This window comes from Sinocyclocheilus anshuiensis, unplaced genomic scaffold, assembly GCF_001515605.1.
Source record: "Sinocyclocheilus anshuiensis isolate Anshui unplaced genomic scaffold, SAMN03320099.WGS_v1.1 scaffold537, whole genome shotgun sequence".
Lineage (NCBI taxonomy): Eukaryota > Metazoa > Chordata > Actinopteri > Cypriniformes > Cyprinidae > Sinocyclocheilus > Sinocyclocheilus anshuiensis.
In genome coordinates this window covers 513964-534319 of record NW_015539854.1, presented here as the reverse complement: position 1 = coordinate 534319, position 20356 = coordinate 513964, and the positions used below count along the sequence as shown (strand labels likewise).

Below are 20356 nucleotides of genomic sequence, written 5' to 3'. Positions count from 1 at the left end.
TTTTTTTTTCGGGATCTACTGGGACAGTGATAAAGATCTACCAGTCGATCGCGATCGACGGGTTGGCGACCACTGCTATAAAGTATAAGAGACTTATGTAATGGGAAATAAGACAAAAGCAAATAATTCAGTCAAATGTATGCAACAAGTCCCTGCTGTATTACGATTGATAAATAATTTATGAAACATAACTTTGTGCTCAGCCAAAACAATATGACCTGGAAGAAATAATAGATTCATGAGACCAAAGATTGCCAGTTAGATTTACCCAAAATGAATTCTATCTCATGTTTAACCACTACTGAGACATCAGAGCCAGCGGCAAATGTCAGAAGGACTAGCCGAGGTGAGAGTGCTCTCAGCGGATGCATGAGCACTGAGTGCTCAGTGATCGCGTGGAGTTCTCGTCTCCGAAATCGCCGGAGCAAATTTTGTAAATAGTCGCTATCTTTATAAATGAACCGCAGATTTGAGTTTTAGGGTGCTTTCACACCTGTAGATCGATTGCTTTGTTCCGAAACAGGGATTAAAATTATTACAATGTTGCTTTTTATTCTTGGTGCGGTTCGCTTTCACATGGCAAAGTTTTTAAACGGACCAAAGTCACGCGCAAGTAAACTGTTCTCTCATTGGTCAAAGTTCCACGGTTTATTTTCCGGGATTCCACTTAGCTGTCATGGTTGTCATCCGTCAGGATGGAACAGCTTCTTCCTTTTTTTTGTAGCTGTCTTTATATTAATTTATCATTTTGAGCAGGAGTCCAGGATTCATCGGGAAAACATTTTTAAAATGCACCTACTAGGAAGAAGAGCAATAAGAAGGCATTATAAAATGAAAAAGTGCGCTTTTTTTATTTTGAATGGGCGAAGACGCGCTCACCCACAGACATTCACATGGTTAATTTTGAAGTATTAGCTTAACAACAAAGCTAATGCTTTTCACGGGACTTACGTAATTACCCATTATACATTGTGATATAGCCTGGTTCGTTGGTCCGTTAGATTGGATTGCTTTCTCACTACAACCGAACCGCTCCAGAGTTCGTTTTCAATCGAGCCGAGACCACCTCGTTCAGGCGATCTCGGACCGATTGTTTTGGAGCGGATCCGGGCGCGATTTGCGAGTTCACATATGCCCAAACGAACCGAGCTAAGGGGGGAAACGCGCCAGGTTCCGAAACAAAGAGACAGGTGTGAACGCACCCTTAAACAACTACATTCTCGCCTGAAATACTCTTAGAACTGCATTTCATGACACAATAACAGTAATATTTTGAAAATTATGCAGGTTTTCTCCTCCGCCATTAACGCTCGCTGGTTGATGCGAAAAGCATTCTGGGATACCTGGCTGCCTCAAGTTCGCACAAGTAACCTCTGGATGCATCCTTGATAAAAGGGACGGAGCAAGAACACATCCGGGGATTTGAACTGTACTTGGCTAGATGTGAACTTTGAATTGGAACAGTATTTGGGCGACGACTGATGACGTTTCACAAGTCCATGAGAACACAAGTACAGACAAGAACGCATACTGAGGCCTGGTTTCGGACACCAATAAAAATGTCTGTCCCCTCAAATAGTGCCCTATTTAAGGGTATAGGGGGCGATTTCTGACACAGCCTGTTTCTCAAGCGCTTTCCGCGAGAGCGATTCGAGACAGTGAAACACGGACAAATGCATTTCATTCATTCGTTCATAACCACTCATACCCCCCACCCACTCACCCCGAAATAGTTTTGCGTAGGGCCCCCAGAAGTCTAGGATCGGCAATGGTACAGATACTGAATAATCAAATGTAAAAAAGTATTGCATAGTCTTCACTGTATACATTAAATATAGATTAGTTATTGTTAAAACTACAAAGTAATTCATTAAAGAGCAGTGAGTGATTTTCTCCCATTTAATTTCTTGGATTAACATTAAGGACACCAACATCAGCTAGTAAATTATAGGCGCAGTCACTTTAAGAGACAATACATCCAATATAATGATACACATTCGTTTTTTTTCTCAACTGTTTACTTTCACTTAAGACATAACCGACAATTTTTTCGAGGATACTCGCAAAGACTTATTGTGACATAATTTTGTATGTATTGTCGTTTCAAGAGCAAGACGATGCAAAGGCAAAGCTCAATTCGGTGTTCAAGGGCTGTGAGACGCGGCTCTCAGAACACAGAGCGCGGGTGCTGAATTAAGCTTTTCATGTCTTTTTTGTGTTTGTATGTTTAAACTGGCGAGGTGTATTTGTTCGTCCAGGCGCGGGAGGAAGCGAAGGAGAGCTCGGTTCGGTGTTTGCGCGGCTCTCCGTGAACGCACAGACGCACGAGTTTTTACGCGTCTTGTGTTTGACTGCTTTAAATTGTTTTTAATGTTTAAATTGGCAAGGCTTAAAACGTGCAACTGATAAGCTTTCGTGACGACGCGAACCCCCTCCCCCACAGCCGCGGGCCCCCATAATCGTCACCACCTTTCACCTCACTAGCGGCGACCCTGGTGGAAGCTCAATTCTTACAAAAAAGTGTTGTTCTGAAATTTAGATTGGGCGCAAAGAAATGTATAATTTTTTCAGGGTTGTGCATATGTCTGGCTATTGAGGAAATGAAAGTGTCTCTTTGTTTGTCCTGTCAACCTCAGAGAGAATTACTGGCGTATGCATATACATGTTCAATGAAGCAGAAAATGAGTCTGTCAGAGAGAGATGAACGCTCGATAAACAGACAATTTAGAAACGGTATTAACATGACCCCGAGAAGCACTATTGATCAAGCACACTGCCATGCCACTAATTGAACCTTCACTGGAGAAGACAGGTGTTTGAACATCCTAGTGAAATATCTTCAGAATTATGCAGATGTCTTTTATTCGGCAAGTTCAAACGTTTACTTCTGGACTACTGAAACAGAATAACCCTCTTCAAACATGAATTAAATGTGTAATGAAATAAACATTCACTTTTATCTATCAGATGACATCCTTACAATTGTTTTAACACTGGGCAGTCACGCAAACCAATTATTACGAATCAATGGCATTCGATTGTGTGAGAGTGTGGTTCATTAATGCCTATGTCTTCCAGTGGTAAAAAAACACAAATCAAACGAGACAGATGGTTAATTGACTTTTTGCAGTTTTAGTCCCTTAATGACTAATGAGAACTGTAATGATGATGCTGTGATTATAATCAGGGCCGGATTTACCTCTTTTCGTGACATAGGCAAAACACATTTTTCTTAATCAGTGGAAACCGTTACAGTGTTTTCTATCGCGATACGCGCTTGCGTTCAGTCAATAAAAATCGAATGTAGGTTCTTAATTTGTTTGAGAATTCAAACTAATCGCATTTCATTCCAGTAATAGGCGCGGCGACGTGGCCACATAAACCACTTCGGGAGTGCATTATTTCTCTAATAATGACGTCATTTTAGAGCTAATAACAGAGGCTTGAGCCATTGATATGCAGGCCAACGCAGTTATTAATGCAGTCTAACGCAGTTATTAGAGAGAGAGAGAGCGAGAGAGAGAGGGAGAGATTAAGTGCGTGTGAATAGTTGCGTCTGTGCGTCTCTCAGCAGTATTCAGCAGCAGCGTCTTCTAATAGCCAATCTTTGAACTGCTTCAAGAACCTCGCTACTGAGAAATGTCATGTAGCTTTTCAGCTGCTTTCAGAAACTCTTTTATTGATAATAAATTCGCGGGGCAGCCGCAGGCCCGCAGCGCTGATGACAAGCTTCTGTCCGCTTATCCGCGTGTGTGCGCGAGTGCGTGTCTATGTGTGTGCGTGCGTGTGTGAGAGAGAGAGAGAGAACGGGAGAAAGAAAGCGTGATTTCCGTACATAAAAAGGTTGAAGACATGGAAATAGGTTGTCAATTTTACCCTATTGTTTGTTATATTTATTTGCTCAATGTCTTCTGGGGTTTTGGTTCTTTTACTGCTGTAGATATCCCATAGTATAACAAAAATATTATATATCTCTTCATTGTGTTTGGGGCCCCCCCTGGACGAGCAAGCAGAGGCACGTGCCTAGAATGCCTATGCGTAAATCCGGCCTTGATTATAATGTTATCTGTGTGTGTGTGTGTGTGTGTGTGTGTGTATGAAATATTAAAGCATTTTAGAATTGCATTTTTAATTTGAAATTTTTGTGATGCTATCACAAAACAAAAACAAACAAATAAGATTTTAGAAATACATTCACAATGTCATTTTACAAGTAGTATCAATATATTAATTATAATTAAATGCAAGCATTACTGTTACTATTGCTCAAATTAAGGGTTAGAGATCTGAACAAACCCAAATGATTAATTTTTGGCCAGTAACTCTTTCCCAATTGTGCTACAACTGTGCTGTGAACAATTCCTGAAATCATGTGGCTTGTTGAGGGATGATATTCTATTGTTTGTCTAAGTGGCCGGACAATTTGGTGCAAAGCATAAACTCTATATAAACAAGTCATATAGAGACCAATTGGATTTGGATTTCTTTTTCAGTAAGAAAACAAACAGGGTCATTTTTGATTTCATGGCGACTTAAATTATAATTTGTTTAGCACCTTTTTCTTTCTTTCTTTCTTTCTTTCTTTCTTTCTTTCTTTCTTTCTTTCTTTCTTCTCATGGTCAGTGTGTGAGCTTGAAGTTTTGTTTGGTGGTTGTGAATGTATTCAGGGCACAAATGCTTCTGTGTTTCTCTACTCGTGAGGACCCAGTGGGATGTGGGACAGTGGTGAGGGATGGCCATGGGTGTGGGGTGTGTATAAGGTTGGATATGCTCTCTCATCCTGAAGGCTGAAGAGAGCTCGTCACATACCACAGGACTGTGCAAATATTTCACAACACCGAAAGACAGCGCATGAGCCTAAAAGAAGGTGCGCCAGATAGTGATAGATGGATGATATGTCAATGATTTAAGATGAGATTGTGGAAAACCACAAACCATATGCATGGAAACTAAGGGAGGCTGTTGTTAGTCTTTTGTAATCTCACATGTGTAGATTAAATGGTAAAACAACCATTTTTTTTCTAAGTTTATGTATATTATTGCATTCTTTGTTGAGATATATATTTAAACATGTGAAATAGATTTTTATTATGTATTTTAATAGTTTAAGTTTGAAAGTCTTGAAAGAATTTCAGGGACAATAAAAACAATAAAACATAAAAGGCATTTAAAAAAATTATTAAAGTTTTTTTTATGTGACATTTATATCCCTTGAGTATCTACTGACAAACATAACTTTAAAAACTTTAACTTTAAATATTTAAAATATGTTAACTTTAAATGTAATACAAATCAAGTATTTTATACTTTAGTATATTAGCAAAATAAGTGTACGTCATGAAAGCATGACAAATGATTATTTAAAAACCAATTTAAAATGTACTTTAAAGCAAAACTTTTAATTTCACATTATTACAAATTGGACTAAAGTGGATAATAAAGTGTGACATTTATTGAATTAATATTATATTATCTGCAATTAAAGTTTTTTTTTTTTTTTTTTTACATTTTAAAGATTTTAAGAACACTACAAGTGCACATTCAGTACAGTTAAATGCACTTGTTTTGGGGATTACAAAAAGAAAACCACACCATGGGACATAAATGAAAGTGCCTAAATAAAAAAAAAAAATAGAAATGCACATGCATTTAGAAATATAATTTTATCTACCATGTAGAAATTGCACAATGACATTAAGAAAAAAAATTACCACTATCTTTCAGAATCAAGATATGATGATTATGATGATACTGTGCTGTTGGTATTCATCATGGTGTCTAGAATTGTGTAAAGTGAAAAAAATGTGAAAGGGAGAGAGTAATGTTCTCTCTTTCTATGTTGCTGTTCTTACAGATTGATTCTGATGATGTCATCACCAGAGATGAACAGATCTTTCTTCTGATTGATGCACGAGCGAGGTGTGAGAGAAGCATCCGTGCACAGTTAGATGGTGTCAGAGGTATTATAGTGTATTTCGGCTTGATTTGTGCACTTAATTGTAAAATTGCTTCAGTGAGAAGTGTGCATGTATTTATTGTGTGAGTAAATGACTGTTATACAATGTCAGAAACACCCCTAACCCTAAGTATAGCCTTTCAAATTATAGGGCCTGTTGAGGAGAAGCATGCAATTACTTTTAAAGCCAATCACACTTATGATTTTCACTTGATAGACGATAGAAGAGGAGAAAAAAATCCCATATGACTCATATATGCTGATATCTACTCTATCTACCATCTCTATCTAATTAAATTAAATGTGTAATTTGGCATAATATAAAGCTAACAAGAGTTGTTGCGACAAATGGACAACTATACTGAAGCAATCAAAAGATGGTATCTTCCTAACCCCACAGATCCAATTTCCTGAAGACAGCGAGATCTATGATTATGGCAAATTAGACTGTGGCCCTGTTTATATGAAGATTTTAAGATAAGAAATATTGATTTGAGCTCAGGTTCCTTTGTTATTCATAGTGATGAGTCACTTTATAGCAGGATATGGAATTGCCTAATTGTGTGATGAATGCAGATACACTGCTTTTGGGTTATATTAAAAATATACCGGATTTACTTTTGGGTTACTACAGTATATGTCCAGTATATTAATTTGACTTGTCACCTTCAAACATTTTGTTGGAGAATACATTGAATGCATGTTTTAATTAAATATAGATGTACAGTATTTCATGTTATACTTTTGGTAAAAAATGATATTTGTGTATATTGTCAGAGGATCACTGTGTTCCTGAATGGGATGGGATAATTTGCTGGCTCATGGGGAAGCCCAATCAGACGGTTGCAGTTCTCTGTCCTGAGTACATCTATGACTTCAACCACAAAGGTCTGCTAAACCCCCCTGAACAAAATGAAATTAAACCTGAAGTATGTAATTTCTCCAGTTTCAAGAAAATGAACCTATGAACCCTTAGAAAAAAGAAGTATATTTCAAATTTATTTTATTAAGTAAACTTAAAATATACTTTATTCAGTAAGTATACAAAACTAAATAAATAAATAATGTACTAGTAGGTGAGTTTTAATTAGGGTTGGAGCTGTACTCTGCAGGGCTGCGGCTCTCCAGGACCGGAGTTCACCACCGCTGTACTAGTAGTATACTTTATAATAGTAGTATAATTTCAGTACTTGGAACTAAATGGGCCCACATTTCAGTTTATAGAAAAATTTTTAAGTAAACAAAATGTGATATTTACCCTCACTAGGCACCCGCTAAGTGCCACCTGGCAGTGTAAGCAAAAACTACACCAAAAGAGTGGGAGAGAGTGCCAGGACCCTCGGGTGAATTTTATGGAGGGACCTGAGGAGGAGGACTCACTGAAAAAGCCGGTGGAAGAAGAACTCACATTGGAGCTGATGGATGGAGGAGCCAGGGTGGAGATTTCGCTGTGGATCGAGGTTAACAAGGCGATCAATTGAGCGAGGTGAAGCTGGGAGAGTTAGAGACCCAGGCGGAAACAAGGAGATGAAAACCCAGGGTGACACCGGAGCCATGAAGCGGGATGTAGCCAGCAGAAGGGGAGGAGCCAAGCAACTGAACAGGACCAGTGAGAATGACTAGGTTTTGCATGACCTCCATGGTCAGGACACGGAAACATGGTATGGCCTCCATGGTTGGGATGCAGGAGCTTGAAGGCTGGATGGAACCAGCGGAGATGAAGGAGCTTGGAGGCTGGAAGGGGAGGAAAGTTTCCAGACAGGACAGGCGGACAGGACCAGAAGAGAAGGAAGAGCTTCGAGGGTGAGGACATAGGTAGGACTCCACTTCAGGATGTCAAACTGGATTAGTGCTCCCTCTGGGCCAGACATGGCTGCTGGCTCTAGCTCTGAGACAGATATGGCAACAGGTTCAGGGTCTGGGACAAACATGTCCTCCGCTTCTAGCTCCATGACGAACATCTCCACTGGCAAGATGTCAGTGGTGAGTGTGAGCTCTAGGTCTGTGGTGGGTGAGTTGCAATCAAAGCCCTCCTCCACTTCATCCATGGTGAAAGAAAAAAATCTATACATTTCCCTCGAGTACCATCAAAAGGAAAAGGGATATTGGTTTTTAACTGTTCATGAAATCCAGTGTAATAAAATGAAATTAACAAACTGACAAGGAAGTGTTTTTGAAGTGAAGTGACGTGTGGCCAAGTATGGTGTCTCATACTCAATTTATGCTCTGCATTTAACCCATCCAAGTGCACACACACACACAGCAGTGAACACACACCCAGAGCAGTGGGCAGCCAATGCTGCAGCGCCCGGGGAGCAGTTGGGGGTTCGGTGCCGTGCTCAAAAGTCAACCTCAGTCATGGTATTGAAGGTGAAGAGAGCACTGGTTATTCACTCCCCCCACCTACAATTCCTGCCGGACCGGAGACTCAAACCCACGACCTTTGGGTTACAAGTCCAATTTTCTATCCATTAGGCCACAACTGATTGATGGGCATGTTCCAAAACAATATGTGGTATGGTCATCAAGGGAGTGATCATCCTGGGTGAGGAAGAGGAGGAGGTGGACAGCTGCTAGATCATCTCCTTTCCAGGTCTGGTATTCTGTCACATTGCGAGTAAGGCAAGTAGAAGAGATGTGAATCTAAATGCAGCTTTCTTCTTTACTGACACAAAAAACCCAAAATGCTACTAGGATAAACACAGAGAGAGATTACAGGCAAAGTAAACAAGATTTTGACACAAAGACAATACTGGACTGAATTGAAGAAACTGAGGGTATAAATTCACAAGATAATGAGAAAATCAACAAGGAACAGGTGAACATAATCAATCAGTAACCATAGAAACAAACTAGCGAAAGAAACCAAGCGAACAACAAACACAGAAACTAAACTAAACACAGGAAGAGAAACCAAAAGAGAATGTGACAATGTGTTACTAATGGCTGAGTGTTTATATAATATATTTGCACTTTAATTATACTAGGTTCCTATTTAGGTATTATTTTTATACTTGATATAATCCATTCATTTAAGTTGACTTGAACCTAGCTTTTTCCCTTCATTGCATTTTTTTTACTATTACTATTACTATTAATAGTTACTATTCACTGCAAAGCTGACTTGTTACTATTACTGCAAAGCTGACTTTTATAAACTTTAACAAGTAAGTTTATCAAATACTATATAAATCATGCTGGAATACTACTGTATCTCCAAGCTGTCAATATTTGAAAAAGTATGTAATAAGCTGCTATATCAAAAGAGCAAACACAACTACAAGCCAAGTATACTTAGAATATTTAATTATACTTTTCTTAAGTATATCTAGATCAAGGGTGTCAAACCCAGGTCCTGGAAGTCCTGCAGAGTTTAGCGCCAATGCTAATTAAACACACCTGAGCCAACTAATCAAGATCTTCAGGATTACTAGAAACTTCCAGGAAGTTATTTTGGAGCTGGTTGGAGCTACACTCTGCAGGACAGTGGCCCTCCAGGAGCAGAGTTTGATACATGTGATCCAGATCCAAAGATAAGTTCAAGCAATGGCCAAATATTCTTTGACTTTTCTCTATGTCAGTACAAGCCAAATGTACTGTAGTATACATTTATACAGTAGTATAAATGTAGTATAAAATTATAAATTTGTATATATCTGATATGTAAGTACATAAAAAGTAGACTGAAAGTTCATGCTCTAATTTTTATTAGTATACTAATTAGTGTTAGTATACTTTCTTTTTTTGTAAAGGCTGGGACACACCAAGCCGACTTCAAAGAACTAGTGGTGACAAAAGCAGTCGTGTGTTTCCTCTCGCTTCGGCAGCATCTGGATAAAAAATCTGCACTTGAACACACAGCTCAGACTACAGCCTACTGCAAATTAACAGTGTGTTCTGTGCCTGCGTGAGAGGAATTAGCTGTCTATATTAGCATCTATCAATATTATATATTCATCCTTTAAAAGGAGAAAATGAAAAATGGATGTACGACATATACACAGATATACTAAATGTAAACAAATCAGCACTTGCTTGCCATTTTGAATATAATTTATCAAGCAAAACTGGCACAGATGTGAGACCGGCGAGTGCCGACGTGTGGAACACCAAAAAAACAAGCCCGACAGATGCTCGCCGACAGCCCGACATTGGCTGACGGGTGACTGTCAACTTTTCTTCTACTTTTTTATTTTCTACTTACTACTTTTACTGAAGATGATTGTGTGTTGACCGTCTGTGTTGAGTGATTGTGTGTTGAGATTGTGTGTTTGCAGCAGTTTGCACGTCGGCTTGCTGAAGACATACTCAGCTACACATCCGCATTGATGCACGTTGTATTAGCGCCGTCATATCTGCCTACAACATGTCATATAGACTATAACAAGCTCTCACACATTTATTTTATTAATTTTTGTAAGGAATACAATTTAAATATGTGGTTTCAACAACCAATGCATTTACACATGTCCAGTTTCATCTGGAATGCGGCCCAGAGCACCTCCTGTGGTTTGAGCAGTCGGATTTATATTAAAATAAAATAAAGCATTTCGGAGGGAATTTTCACCTGGTCTTTTCACAATCAGATAGCTATCCGATCAGAGAAAATGCATGAAGTGACCAGGGTGTAAACAGTCCCCAAGTGTATGCCGCCACACTAGCACCAACACCCTCCCAGAATTCACACATCTACATATCCAGTTCATCAGGGGCACAAATTCTGCATACCACTCTTGTACGTGTCACCTGCCACAGGCTATTACCAGGAAAAGCTTGAGCGACAAACTGGCCAGATTTGTTGACAGAGGTAGGTGCCACGGCCACCTCAGTTGGCTGATACAGGTTTCTGTGAGCTGGTTTAAGGTGTTCAATTGAGACACATTCTGACCTCCCACCGACATCAATTACAAATGTTTTATCCGTGGACTCCAGAACCCGGAATGGCCCATAATATGGCAGTTTCAATGGCTCTCTGTGTGCATCATGTCGAACGAACACAAATTTTGCAGAAGACAGATCATTGGGACCCCAAGCCTTGTTAAGTCCATGCTAAGAGGTGGGCACTGGAACGAAAGTGGAGTCATGGCATAGCAGAGTGGGATTGTGTTCTGATCCAGACCATGGAGTTTTGATACCAGGAACAAAGTCACCATGCACCCTAAGTGTCTGCCCATAAACAAGCTCTGCTGAGCAAGCCAGTAAATCCTCCTTAGGGGCCATCTGAAGTCCCAGCAACATCAAAGTGAGCCAGTCATTCCTGTCAGATCTGGCACTCCAGGTGCCAATAAAAGCACGTGCAATGTCCCCAGTTGATGTTGAGAAAAAGGGCACAACTTCTGGCCACCTAGTAGTCCGATCCACCAGTGTGAGCAGGTGAGCGTCCCCCCGAGACAGAGGAAGAGGACCAACAAGATTACATGATCGAAATTACGTTCCAGTACCTCAAAACGCACCAGCGGTGCCTTAACGTGACTCTGCATTTTCGCTTTTTGACAGGCAATGCATGAAACGGACCACGATCTCACATCTTTTTAAAGCCCACGCTAGTCCATTTTTTTAAACATTGATTTTTAGCATTTTTGCCTTTATTTAGATAGGACAGTTTAATGACAGGAAGTAAAGTGGGAGAGAGAGGTGGGGTGGGATCGGGAAAGGTCCACACGCCGGGATTCGAACTCGGGACGCCCGTAGCACAATGGTGCTGTATGTCAGGGGACAGCCCCAACCGCGAAATCAGAAAAATCTTTAGTGAGAGCAATTGGAACATCTGGAAGCGGATGCACCAACATGGCTGCCAAACAGCATTCGCATGAACTCAAATAATCCAAAAGGGGTGACAACAGCAGTTTTTGGAATACCGCCTGTGTGGACTGGCACTTGTTGGTAACCTCGCACAAAGTAAACTTTGGAGAAAAGGGCTTTGCCAGCTAGCCACGCTGAGAAATCTTGAACATGCAGAACAAGGTAGCGAACAGGAATTGTGGCATCATTGAATCTGTGATAATCGCCACACGGACCTTAACTGCAATCCAACTTAGGCACCATGTGCAAGGGAGAAGCCCAAGGACTATTTGAGCATTGTACAATACCTAATTCTCCCATGTATGCAAACTTAGCTTTAGCAACAGCTAATATCAACAAATTTTAAAGTCAAGACAGCAAGCGTGAGCATACACAGGCAGACCTGTAGTAGAAATATGATGTTCCACACCATGTTTCTTTGTTGCCATGGAGAAAGTTGACTGAGTTGTCAGAAAACTCACAAGCATTTGCAAAAACTCGCAACTAGACTCTGAAGAATTTGACAAGTTTGTAGTTGAAAAGACGCTGAGCATACATGGAAAAGAACTGAAATCTTTCGCATTGACTAAGTGGCAGTTTTGTGCATCTACCAACAAACCAATTACACAAAGAAAATCAGCACCCAGCAAAGGAAGAGCCAACTTAGCTACAACAAAATCCCAAGTGAAACGCCGTCCATTAAAACACAACTTAACTTGGCGCTTACCGTATGTTGGGATTTGGCTGCCTTTAGCAGCCTCCGGTAAGGGGTTCTTATATTCAGAACACATGTCGAGTGGAGTCACCATCAGTACGCTCACCTGGGCCCCAGTATCACAGAGGAAATTTCACCCCGATATTGTCAGTAATGAAGTGAAGGCAACCAGTATGGCCAGTGTCCACAGCATTCACAGACTACTGACCCCTGTGGTAATTCTACCACAGAAAGTACATGGTAAGCAACACTTCTTGGCCCTGTCCCCAAAGTGATCATTATAAAAGCATCTCATCCAGAGTCGTTTCACCATGTGGCGCTTGTGCAGTTTGATTTGCTGCACCCACCAGTGGGTTGATGGAGGCGTTGAAAGATGTTGGTAAAACAAAACTCTGTTTTAAAGGGGTCATATGATGCTGCTTAAAAGAACATTATTTGGTGTATTTGGTGTAATGAAATGTGTTTATGCGGTTTAAGGTTCAAAAAACACATTATTTTCCACATACTGTACATTATTGTCAACAATACTACAGTGAGAATAAAAGTTACGCCTTCTTTCTTTGCGTGAACATTTGGGCTGCGTTATGTAAATCTTCCCATATCGTGACGTAGACATGTGGGGGCGTGTTAGAATGAGCCGTTTTAGGTAGGCGTGGTTGACTCTTAACTTTTATAAAGAATATCTCTTTGGATTTGAGACTTTAGTCTTTGCAACTTTACAGATCTTTACAGAGCTTGTAACACTCCAAAGAGAAAGGAAAAATTGAAATTGCATCATATGACCCCTTTAATAAAGACTGTTAATAAAGAATCTGTTAGAAAAGACTGTCGGCCATCTTAGCCAGCTCTCGTAAGTCCTAGATTGTCATGCTGGTCAAAGCCATGCAGACTTGTTCTGTCATTTGCCAAAGGAACAGCTCTTTGAATATAAAGCAGGGCTTATGGTCACCGAACAATGTCAGCATGTGGTCCATAAGCTTAGAGGGCTTTGCATCACCCAGTCCTGGTAACGAAAGAAGCTGCCTCGCACGCAATTCAGTCAATCCAAAATTTCCCAATAAATATGTTTTAAGAGTGCCATACTTGTCCCTCTCAGGGGGCTCATTTAACAGGGTTACCACTTGCGATGCTGTGGAGCTGCTGAGCAAAGCTACTACGTAGTAATACTTTGTGTCATTTGCAGTGATGTCTCGCAGCATGAACTGTGCCTCTGCCTGTGCAAACGTCTCCAGGTTACGAATGTAACCATGGTTCCGCGAAGGAACGAGACGCTGCATCGGAAAACGCTTTGGGAACGCCTTCAGCGTGACCATGCTCTGAATCACATGTAAAATCAGTTCAATGGAAGGGCGAGACACACTCTCGAGACTGACCTCTGGTGTAACCAAAGCGGCTAGGTCGGTGCCCTGAAGCGGCAAACCGGCAGGGGACGGCCAAACTAGCTGCTCTAGAAACCTCTGAAGAGGTAGCGAGCCTCTTAGTACCGCTACGTTTCCGTGGCAGTGACTGAGAGAAGCGCTCTCCAGAGACCGCTGCGCCCTGAAACACCATAGGTGGCAGGGTTGGCAGAACTGGACCGGCAGGGGCCGGCCGAATTAGCTGCTCTAGAGACCTCTGAAGAGGTAGCGAGCCTCCCGGTACCGCTACGTTTCCGGGTGGAGACTGAGAGAAGCGCTCACCGGAGACCGTTGCGACCTGAAGCACCGTGGGGGCAGGGTTGGCAGATCGATCTCATGAGGGCACTGAGGAGAGACGGGCACTGTATGATGAGGTGTACACCGCTCTTCCCCAGAGGGGCCTGCCCTCCGAAGTCCTGAGTCATGGCACCAGGACTCTCTTAGCTGAAGTCTTCTATTGAAAACGGCGGTCCTCAGACCCGCGTCATCTTCTAGGAAGAATAAACTAGACTGAACCAGAGACTGCTCGGGGCAGGACCCAATGAGACACGCTTGGCAGGGGCTCCCACACCACCAGGTAACCTACTAAGGGAACCAGTCTCTCGAGACTGGCCTCTGGTGCACTTAGAGTGGCTAGGTCGGTGCCCTGAAGCGGCGGACCGGCAGGGAACGGCCGAACTAGCAACCTCTCTTCCCCAGAGGGGCCTGCCTTCCGAGGTCCTGAGCCATAGCATCAGGACTCTCATAGCTGAAGTCCCCTATTGAAAACAACAGTCCTCAGACCCGCGTCATCTCCTAGGAAGACTAGACTGATAGAACCAGAGCCTGCTCGGGGCAGGACCCAATGAGACACGCTTGGCAGCGGCTCCCACGCCACCAGGTGACCTACTAAGGGAACCAGTCTCTCGAGACTGGCCTCTGGTGCACTTAGAGTGGCTAGGTCGGTGCCCTGAAGCGGCGGACCGGCAGGGAACGGCCGAACTAGCTGCTCTAGAAACCTCCGAAGAGGTAGCGAGCCTCTTAATAACGCTACGTTTCTGGGCGGTGACTGAGAGAAGCAATGTGCCCTGAAGCACCGTAGGTGGCAGGGTTGGCAGATCGATCTCATAATGAGGTGTACACTGCTCTTCCCCAGAGGGGGTCGGCCCTCAGAAGTCCTGGGCCCTAGGCGTCAGGACGTTTTAGTCGAAGACTATTGAGCGAGAATGACGGTCCGCAGATCCGCTTTCCGCTAGAAGCCTTCGGCCCGGGAGCGTCACTCTGACTCTAAATTCTGAGGAGTACGAGAAGTGACGCTCCCTACATGAGGAGCTGGAACATGGTTGGTTGGGGCTGCTCCCGCCCAGCAGCCCGTTGAGCACCTCAACCTCCTCGGAGGAAAATTGTATTTATTTATTTTCCAAGAGCTCCTGTTTATCTAACTTCTCATAGTCAGAAGAAATACTTAATTTTAATTCCTCAGAATAAAATGCACCCAAACAACCAGACAAGTAAACACGGTCTTGTGTGATAAGATTCATATCAAAACCGAAAATGATGTAATGCGAGCGGCAGCGCGCAAGCAGCTCGGTCACACAAACAATATCAATCTCCTCGGAGAAAGATAGCTGCAGCAGCAGCGAGCTCTCACTCAGAGGGGGAAGAAGCCGCAGCGCAGGCTTCCGAACCCCGAGAGAGAGCGCTAGATCTAGGGAATGTGGGTGGAAATAGGGAGAGCCCGTTTCCAACCCGTTCGCCAGATCATGTGCGATCCCTGCGATCTCAATCGCCGCCATGCCTCAGCAGCAGCGGGACCGGAACCGCAAGATCACAGGCACGGACACACTCCTTGGAGCATGCCCGGCGAGAGCGGAGCGTTTTGCAGTGGGAAAAGCACAATCAGCCCCCCGAGAGCTGACTGCGCGAGCTCCGCTCCCCAGTAATGCTGCTCATTATAATATTAGACATAATATGCTTGTGAAACTGGTGCTTGTGCAACTGGCGAGCTCATCGACGCCCTCCACATCAACCTCCTCGGAGGAAGACAGGCGGAGCGTCGAGCCTTCTCCACGGGAGGAAGAACCGCAGCGCGGGATTCCGATCCCAGAGAGGGTGCCGGGTACCGCCGCTCCGAGGAACGCTGGTGAAGGCTCCCTCCTCAAAGAGAGCCTTCTGAGAGCAAATCATACGCAGTAACAAATGCTCGCAATGCGGGCAGTCAGCTCCCTTGAGAACTGACTCTGCGTGCTTCACTCCCAAGCAGACAACATACAAACTGTGTGTGTCCCCACCCGAAATATAGCACGGGCAGGGAGGAACACACAGCCTGAACGCTGCCTGCTCTCGCCCAAATGCTTCTTCTTGGCTGAAGCTTGACATAATGGAGCTTATGAGTGGACAAACAACACTAAATAAGACTCACAACAAATAGCGACTGACACACACACACAGAGCGCTTGCTTAATGACAGAAAGCTGACGCCGGTTACACCGCATGTGCTTTTATAGCTTCCTGGTCTCTACGTCCCCCGCCTGTGACGTCTCGCCCTTCCATTGGACTGATTTTACATGTGTTTCAGAGCGTGGTCACGCTGAAGGCGTTCCCAAAGCGTTTTCCGACGCAGCTCGAGTTCCTGAAGGGGAACCATGCCATGGCTTGCTGTTCCCAAAACTCTGGTAACTTAAGAGCACCTGCGCTGGCCTTTATCTTGTCAAACCACAACAACAAAAAACTCTGGAAACGTCCAAGAGTATCGGGGTCACTACATGTAGGTATTTGTGCGATTAAATGAACACAGACAACATTAAAATTGGATGAAAAGCTGTGAACTGGCTATTGCTTTTATGAACTGTGGTGGAAACCCCCCACCACAGGCAACTAAACATCCTTAAAGGGGAAACATATCAAGCACTGTATGTGAATTCTGTCACATATTTAAGTGTATGCTGCCACACTATATACTTAAGTATTTAGCATTACAGTTTTATGTGCATTTTAGGATACGCATATCGCCACTGTGATGCATCAGGTAACTGGGAGCAGGTATCCACTATAAACCGGACATGGGCTAACTACACAGAATGCACCACCTACCTACACACTAACCACAGCGATCAGGAGGTGTGTATTTTTCATAACTCATAGGCAGCTATTATCCAATTTATGGCATGCATTACATTTCTATTGCTCATATTATACTATATATTGCACATATTCATACTATATAAATTTAAGAATGTAACTCATTGGCAGAGTCAGTTAATTGACATCACCTGGTAGATGGCTAAACAAAATTGAAACAAAGTGGTTAATATTCAAAATTCAATAGATTAAATTGAAAGAGGCACCTGAACCATTTCTTTAGACCAGAGTATCATAGATAGTTTGATATGTACTCTTTTTACATGTTTCAGTCACCAACCACCAATAGCAACCACACAGAAACATCAGCATAGCAACACAAAAAAATGTATATAATATTTTTTATTTAATTTTATTTGTCCAAAAGATATAAAATAAGAGCATGGACTAAAATGTACAGGCATTTACAGTCACATGTACATACGTTCAATAATATGTGTACTATTTTGCTGTGTTTATTTAGGAGGTCTTTGAGCGACTTTATCGCATGTACACTATTGGATACTCCATATCACTGGTGGCATTACTGGTGGCTGTCTTTATCCTTTGCTATTTTAAGTAAGTGCAAAATTAACATTTAGACAAGATAAATATCAAGTTTTTAATGTAAGAGTAGCATTGAATATGATATCCATGTGTTCAGATACAGACTTATGAGATATCTTTGCTATGATCTGATCAGACAGTCAGCAGGTCCTCTGCTCACTGAGAAAGCATGGAATAGTTGTAATTTACCCATGCAGAACCAAAACTTTTCATTCAGTTCACACTAGTAATTAATAACAAGAATCAAGTAATTGTAAAATTACATATAAAGATGTACTTAAGTCATACTTTAAGTGGGTCAAAAACACCCATAAGTTCAATTAATTGCACTTAAAACAAGTTACAATTCATAATGAAAGCAATCTGGATGTACTACATCTGCATTGTCATGTGACTTACAGTATGAGACAATGAAATTAAAGTCAGTTTGATTATTCTCCTTTCTCTGTTTCTTTGTTTCTATAGACGTCTCCATTGCACACGTAACTACATCCACATCCACCTCTTCACCTCATTCATATGCCGCGCAATCAGTATATTTGTGAAAGACGCCGTTCTTTATGCTGTCATAGATGAAGGCAAACTAGAATATGGGGCCATTGGACAAAGACCCTACATGGTACTCACAAAAACACATTTGCAAATGAATACATAAATACTGTACATAAATAACACAAAGTGTCTGCAGAACCCAACATTGGTTTTATTGTTCTGTGTGCTAACAGGTGGGCTGCAAGTTTGTTGTGACCCTCTTCCTGTATCTCTTGGCAACCAATCATTATTGGATCCTGGTGGAGGGTCTGTATTTGCATAGTCTGATCTTCATGGCCTTCCTGTCTGATAAAAACTGTCTGTGGGCTTTAACAATCATAGGCTGGGGTGAGTTGTCACTTTTGATTTGAAGTTAGCATATGATAGTAACATTTTGTAGAGCAATACATTATGGCATTGAGGGTGCAAAATGTAGATAGTATTCTCCTTTAACATCCTGCTTCAGTCTCTCTTGCTTCCTCTTACATAGGAATACCTGCAGTGTTTGTATCCATATGGGTCAGTGCCCGGGTGTCTCTGGCAGACACACAGTAGGTTTACACACACAAACAAGTGGCACACATGCATGCAGTGCCTACATGCAAAGGTTTCTGTTAAAGCTCTAAATGTTAACACCTTGGAATATGATCTCCTAAGTTCCCTGCCTTCGGCCCGAGACTCTGGGATTGGCCCTAACATCCCCACAACCCTACATAAAACATGCAGTTTGGAGAATAAATGTATTATCTTCTGGGTGTTGAACTTTGTTTGGCTTTAACTTGCACTTTTAGGCCAAATAGGTCCCATCAAACCACAAAACTTTTTTCCAAAAGGTTTAGGTTTTGTCACGGTTAGGTTTAGTTTTTAGCAAATTCCAGGCAAGACCTAATGTTGGCCTTTCTAAAAATAGTCTCTGGCTGAACCTGTGAAGTCAAGATATTTATGGTGCGGTCAAGCAGTTGTTTAAGTAGTTCGTGTTTTTATTAATGTATTTATTCATCATTTATATTAAGCAGCAGTGTGCTGCAGGGTTCTATTCTTGGATCAATTTTATTTTCACTGTATATGTTTCCTTTAATTTACATTTTGTTTGTAAAAACAATATTTCATATAATTTATATGCTGATGATACGCAGCGTTGTATTATACTCATTCCAAGTGGTTCTTCATTATTTTGTTTCTTATGGGCCTACATTGTTTAGGTAAGATTAAAGCCTGGGTGTCTAGTAATTTCCACCATATTAACACAAATAAGGCTTTTCTGAGTTAAGAATTTTGGTAACACTTTACAATGAGGTTTCATTTGTTAAAATTAGTTATCTATATTAGTTAACATAAACAATAGTTATACAAAAGTTGTATCTTTTACTATTAGTTAATGCTCTGTGAACTAATAACTAATAACATTAATATAATTTTATTAACTAATATTAACAAAGGTTAATAAATGCTGTAAAAATATATTATTAATTGTTAGTTCATGTTATGCAATGCATTAACTAATGTTAATAAACCTTATTAATAAACCTAACCTAATTGTAAATGGTTACCAGAATTGTTTTATATTACTTTTTTGTTGGATGCTGTCCAGGTGCCGCAATATTAATGTGCAAATGGTAGATCAGTGTAGTCAAAAAAACACACATGGAGGAGTGCTGCGATAAAATATCCTCAGTCACAGACATTTGCGTTCGGAAGGGATTAGATTTCTCAAAGAACCATTGAGTTTGTTGAAAAAGTAGGTAATTTGCTCTGGACTTTTTATAGAGGATGTGTGAGGAAAATACTCAAGAAAAACTGAACTGTGTAATGAGTGTCCCAGTGTAAAAAAAGTTTTAAATAATTAAATATTCATTTCACATTACAACACAGTAAAATAAAGATAATAGATGATTGAGAGTGCTTTCTAAAGCATTGAATCTTTATCTCTAGGTGCTGGGATATAAGTGCCGGCAATCTCAAATGGATCTATCAAGTACCTATCCTGGCAGCCATTGTTGTAAGAAAATATATATTTTTCCTCTAATTAATACTAATAATAATTCAAATCTTTCAATTAAATATATCCTATGCAATAACAAAAATATGTACTTTATAAAATGGAAAATATATTATCCATATTTTATAAACAATAAACGCTTCCTATCGGAAAATCCCTACTGAAAAGTCACTTATTTTTGTGTGTTTTATTTATCTAGGTAAACTTCTTTCTCTTCCTCAATATCATCAGGGTTCTGGCCTCTAAGTTGTGGGAAACAAACACTGGAAAACTAGACCCTAGACAGCAGTACAGGTTATAAATTACTTCAA

At 41.3% G+C, this 20356-nt stretch overlaps 1 protein-coding gene across 1 annotated transcript in view; it reads left to right on the top strand.

The window, feature by feature from the left end:
• Positions 1-20356, top strand: part of LOC107684783 (parathyroid hormone/parathyroid hormone-related peptide receptor-like) — a 31430-nt gene that overhangs the window by 8236 nt on the left and 2838 nt on the right. Inside the window, exons 2-10 of the mRNA XM_016481140.1 lie at positions 5855-5960; positions 6734-6844; positions 16827-16948; positions 17433-17527; positions 17981-18134; positions 18241-18394; positions 18537-18597; positions 19979-20045; positions 20245-20339. Coding sequence (XP_016336626.1) covers positions 5855-5960; positions 6734-6844; positions 16827-16948; positions 17433-17527; positions 17981-18134; positions 18241-18394; positions 18537-18597; positions 19979-20045; positions 20245-20339 — 965 coding nt within the window. The remainder of the gene's footprint in view (positions 1-5854; positions 5961-6733; positions 6845-16826; positions 16949-17432; positions 17528-17980; positions 18135-18240; positions 18395-18536; positions 18598-19978; positions 20046-20244; positions 20340-20356) is intronic.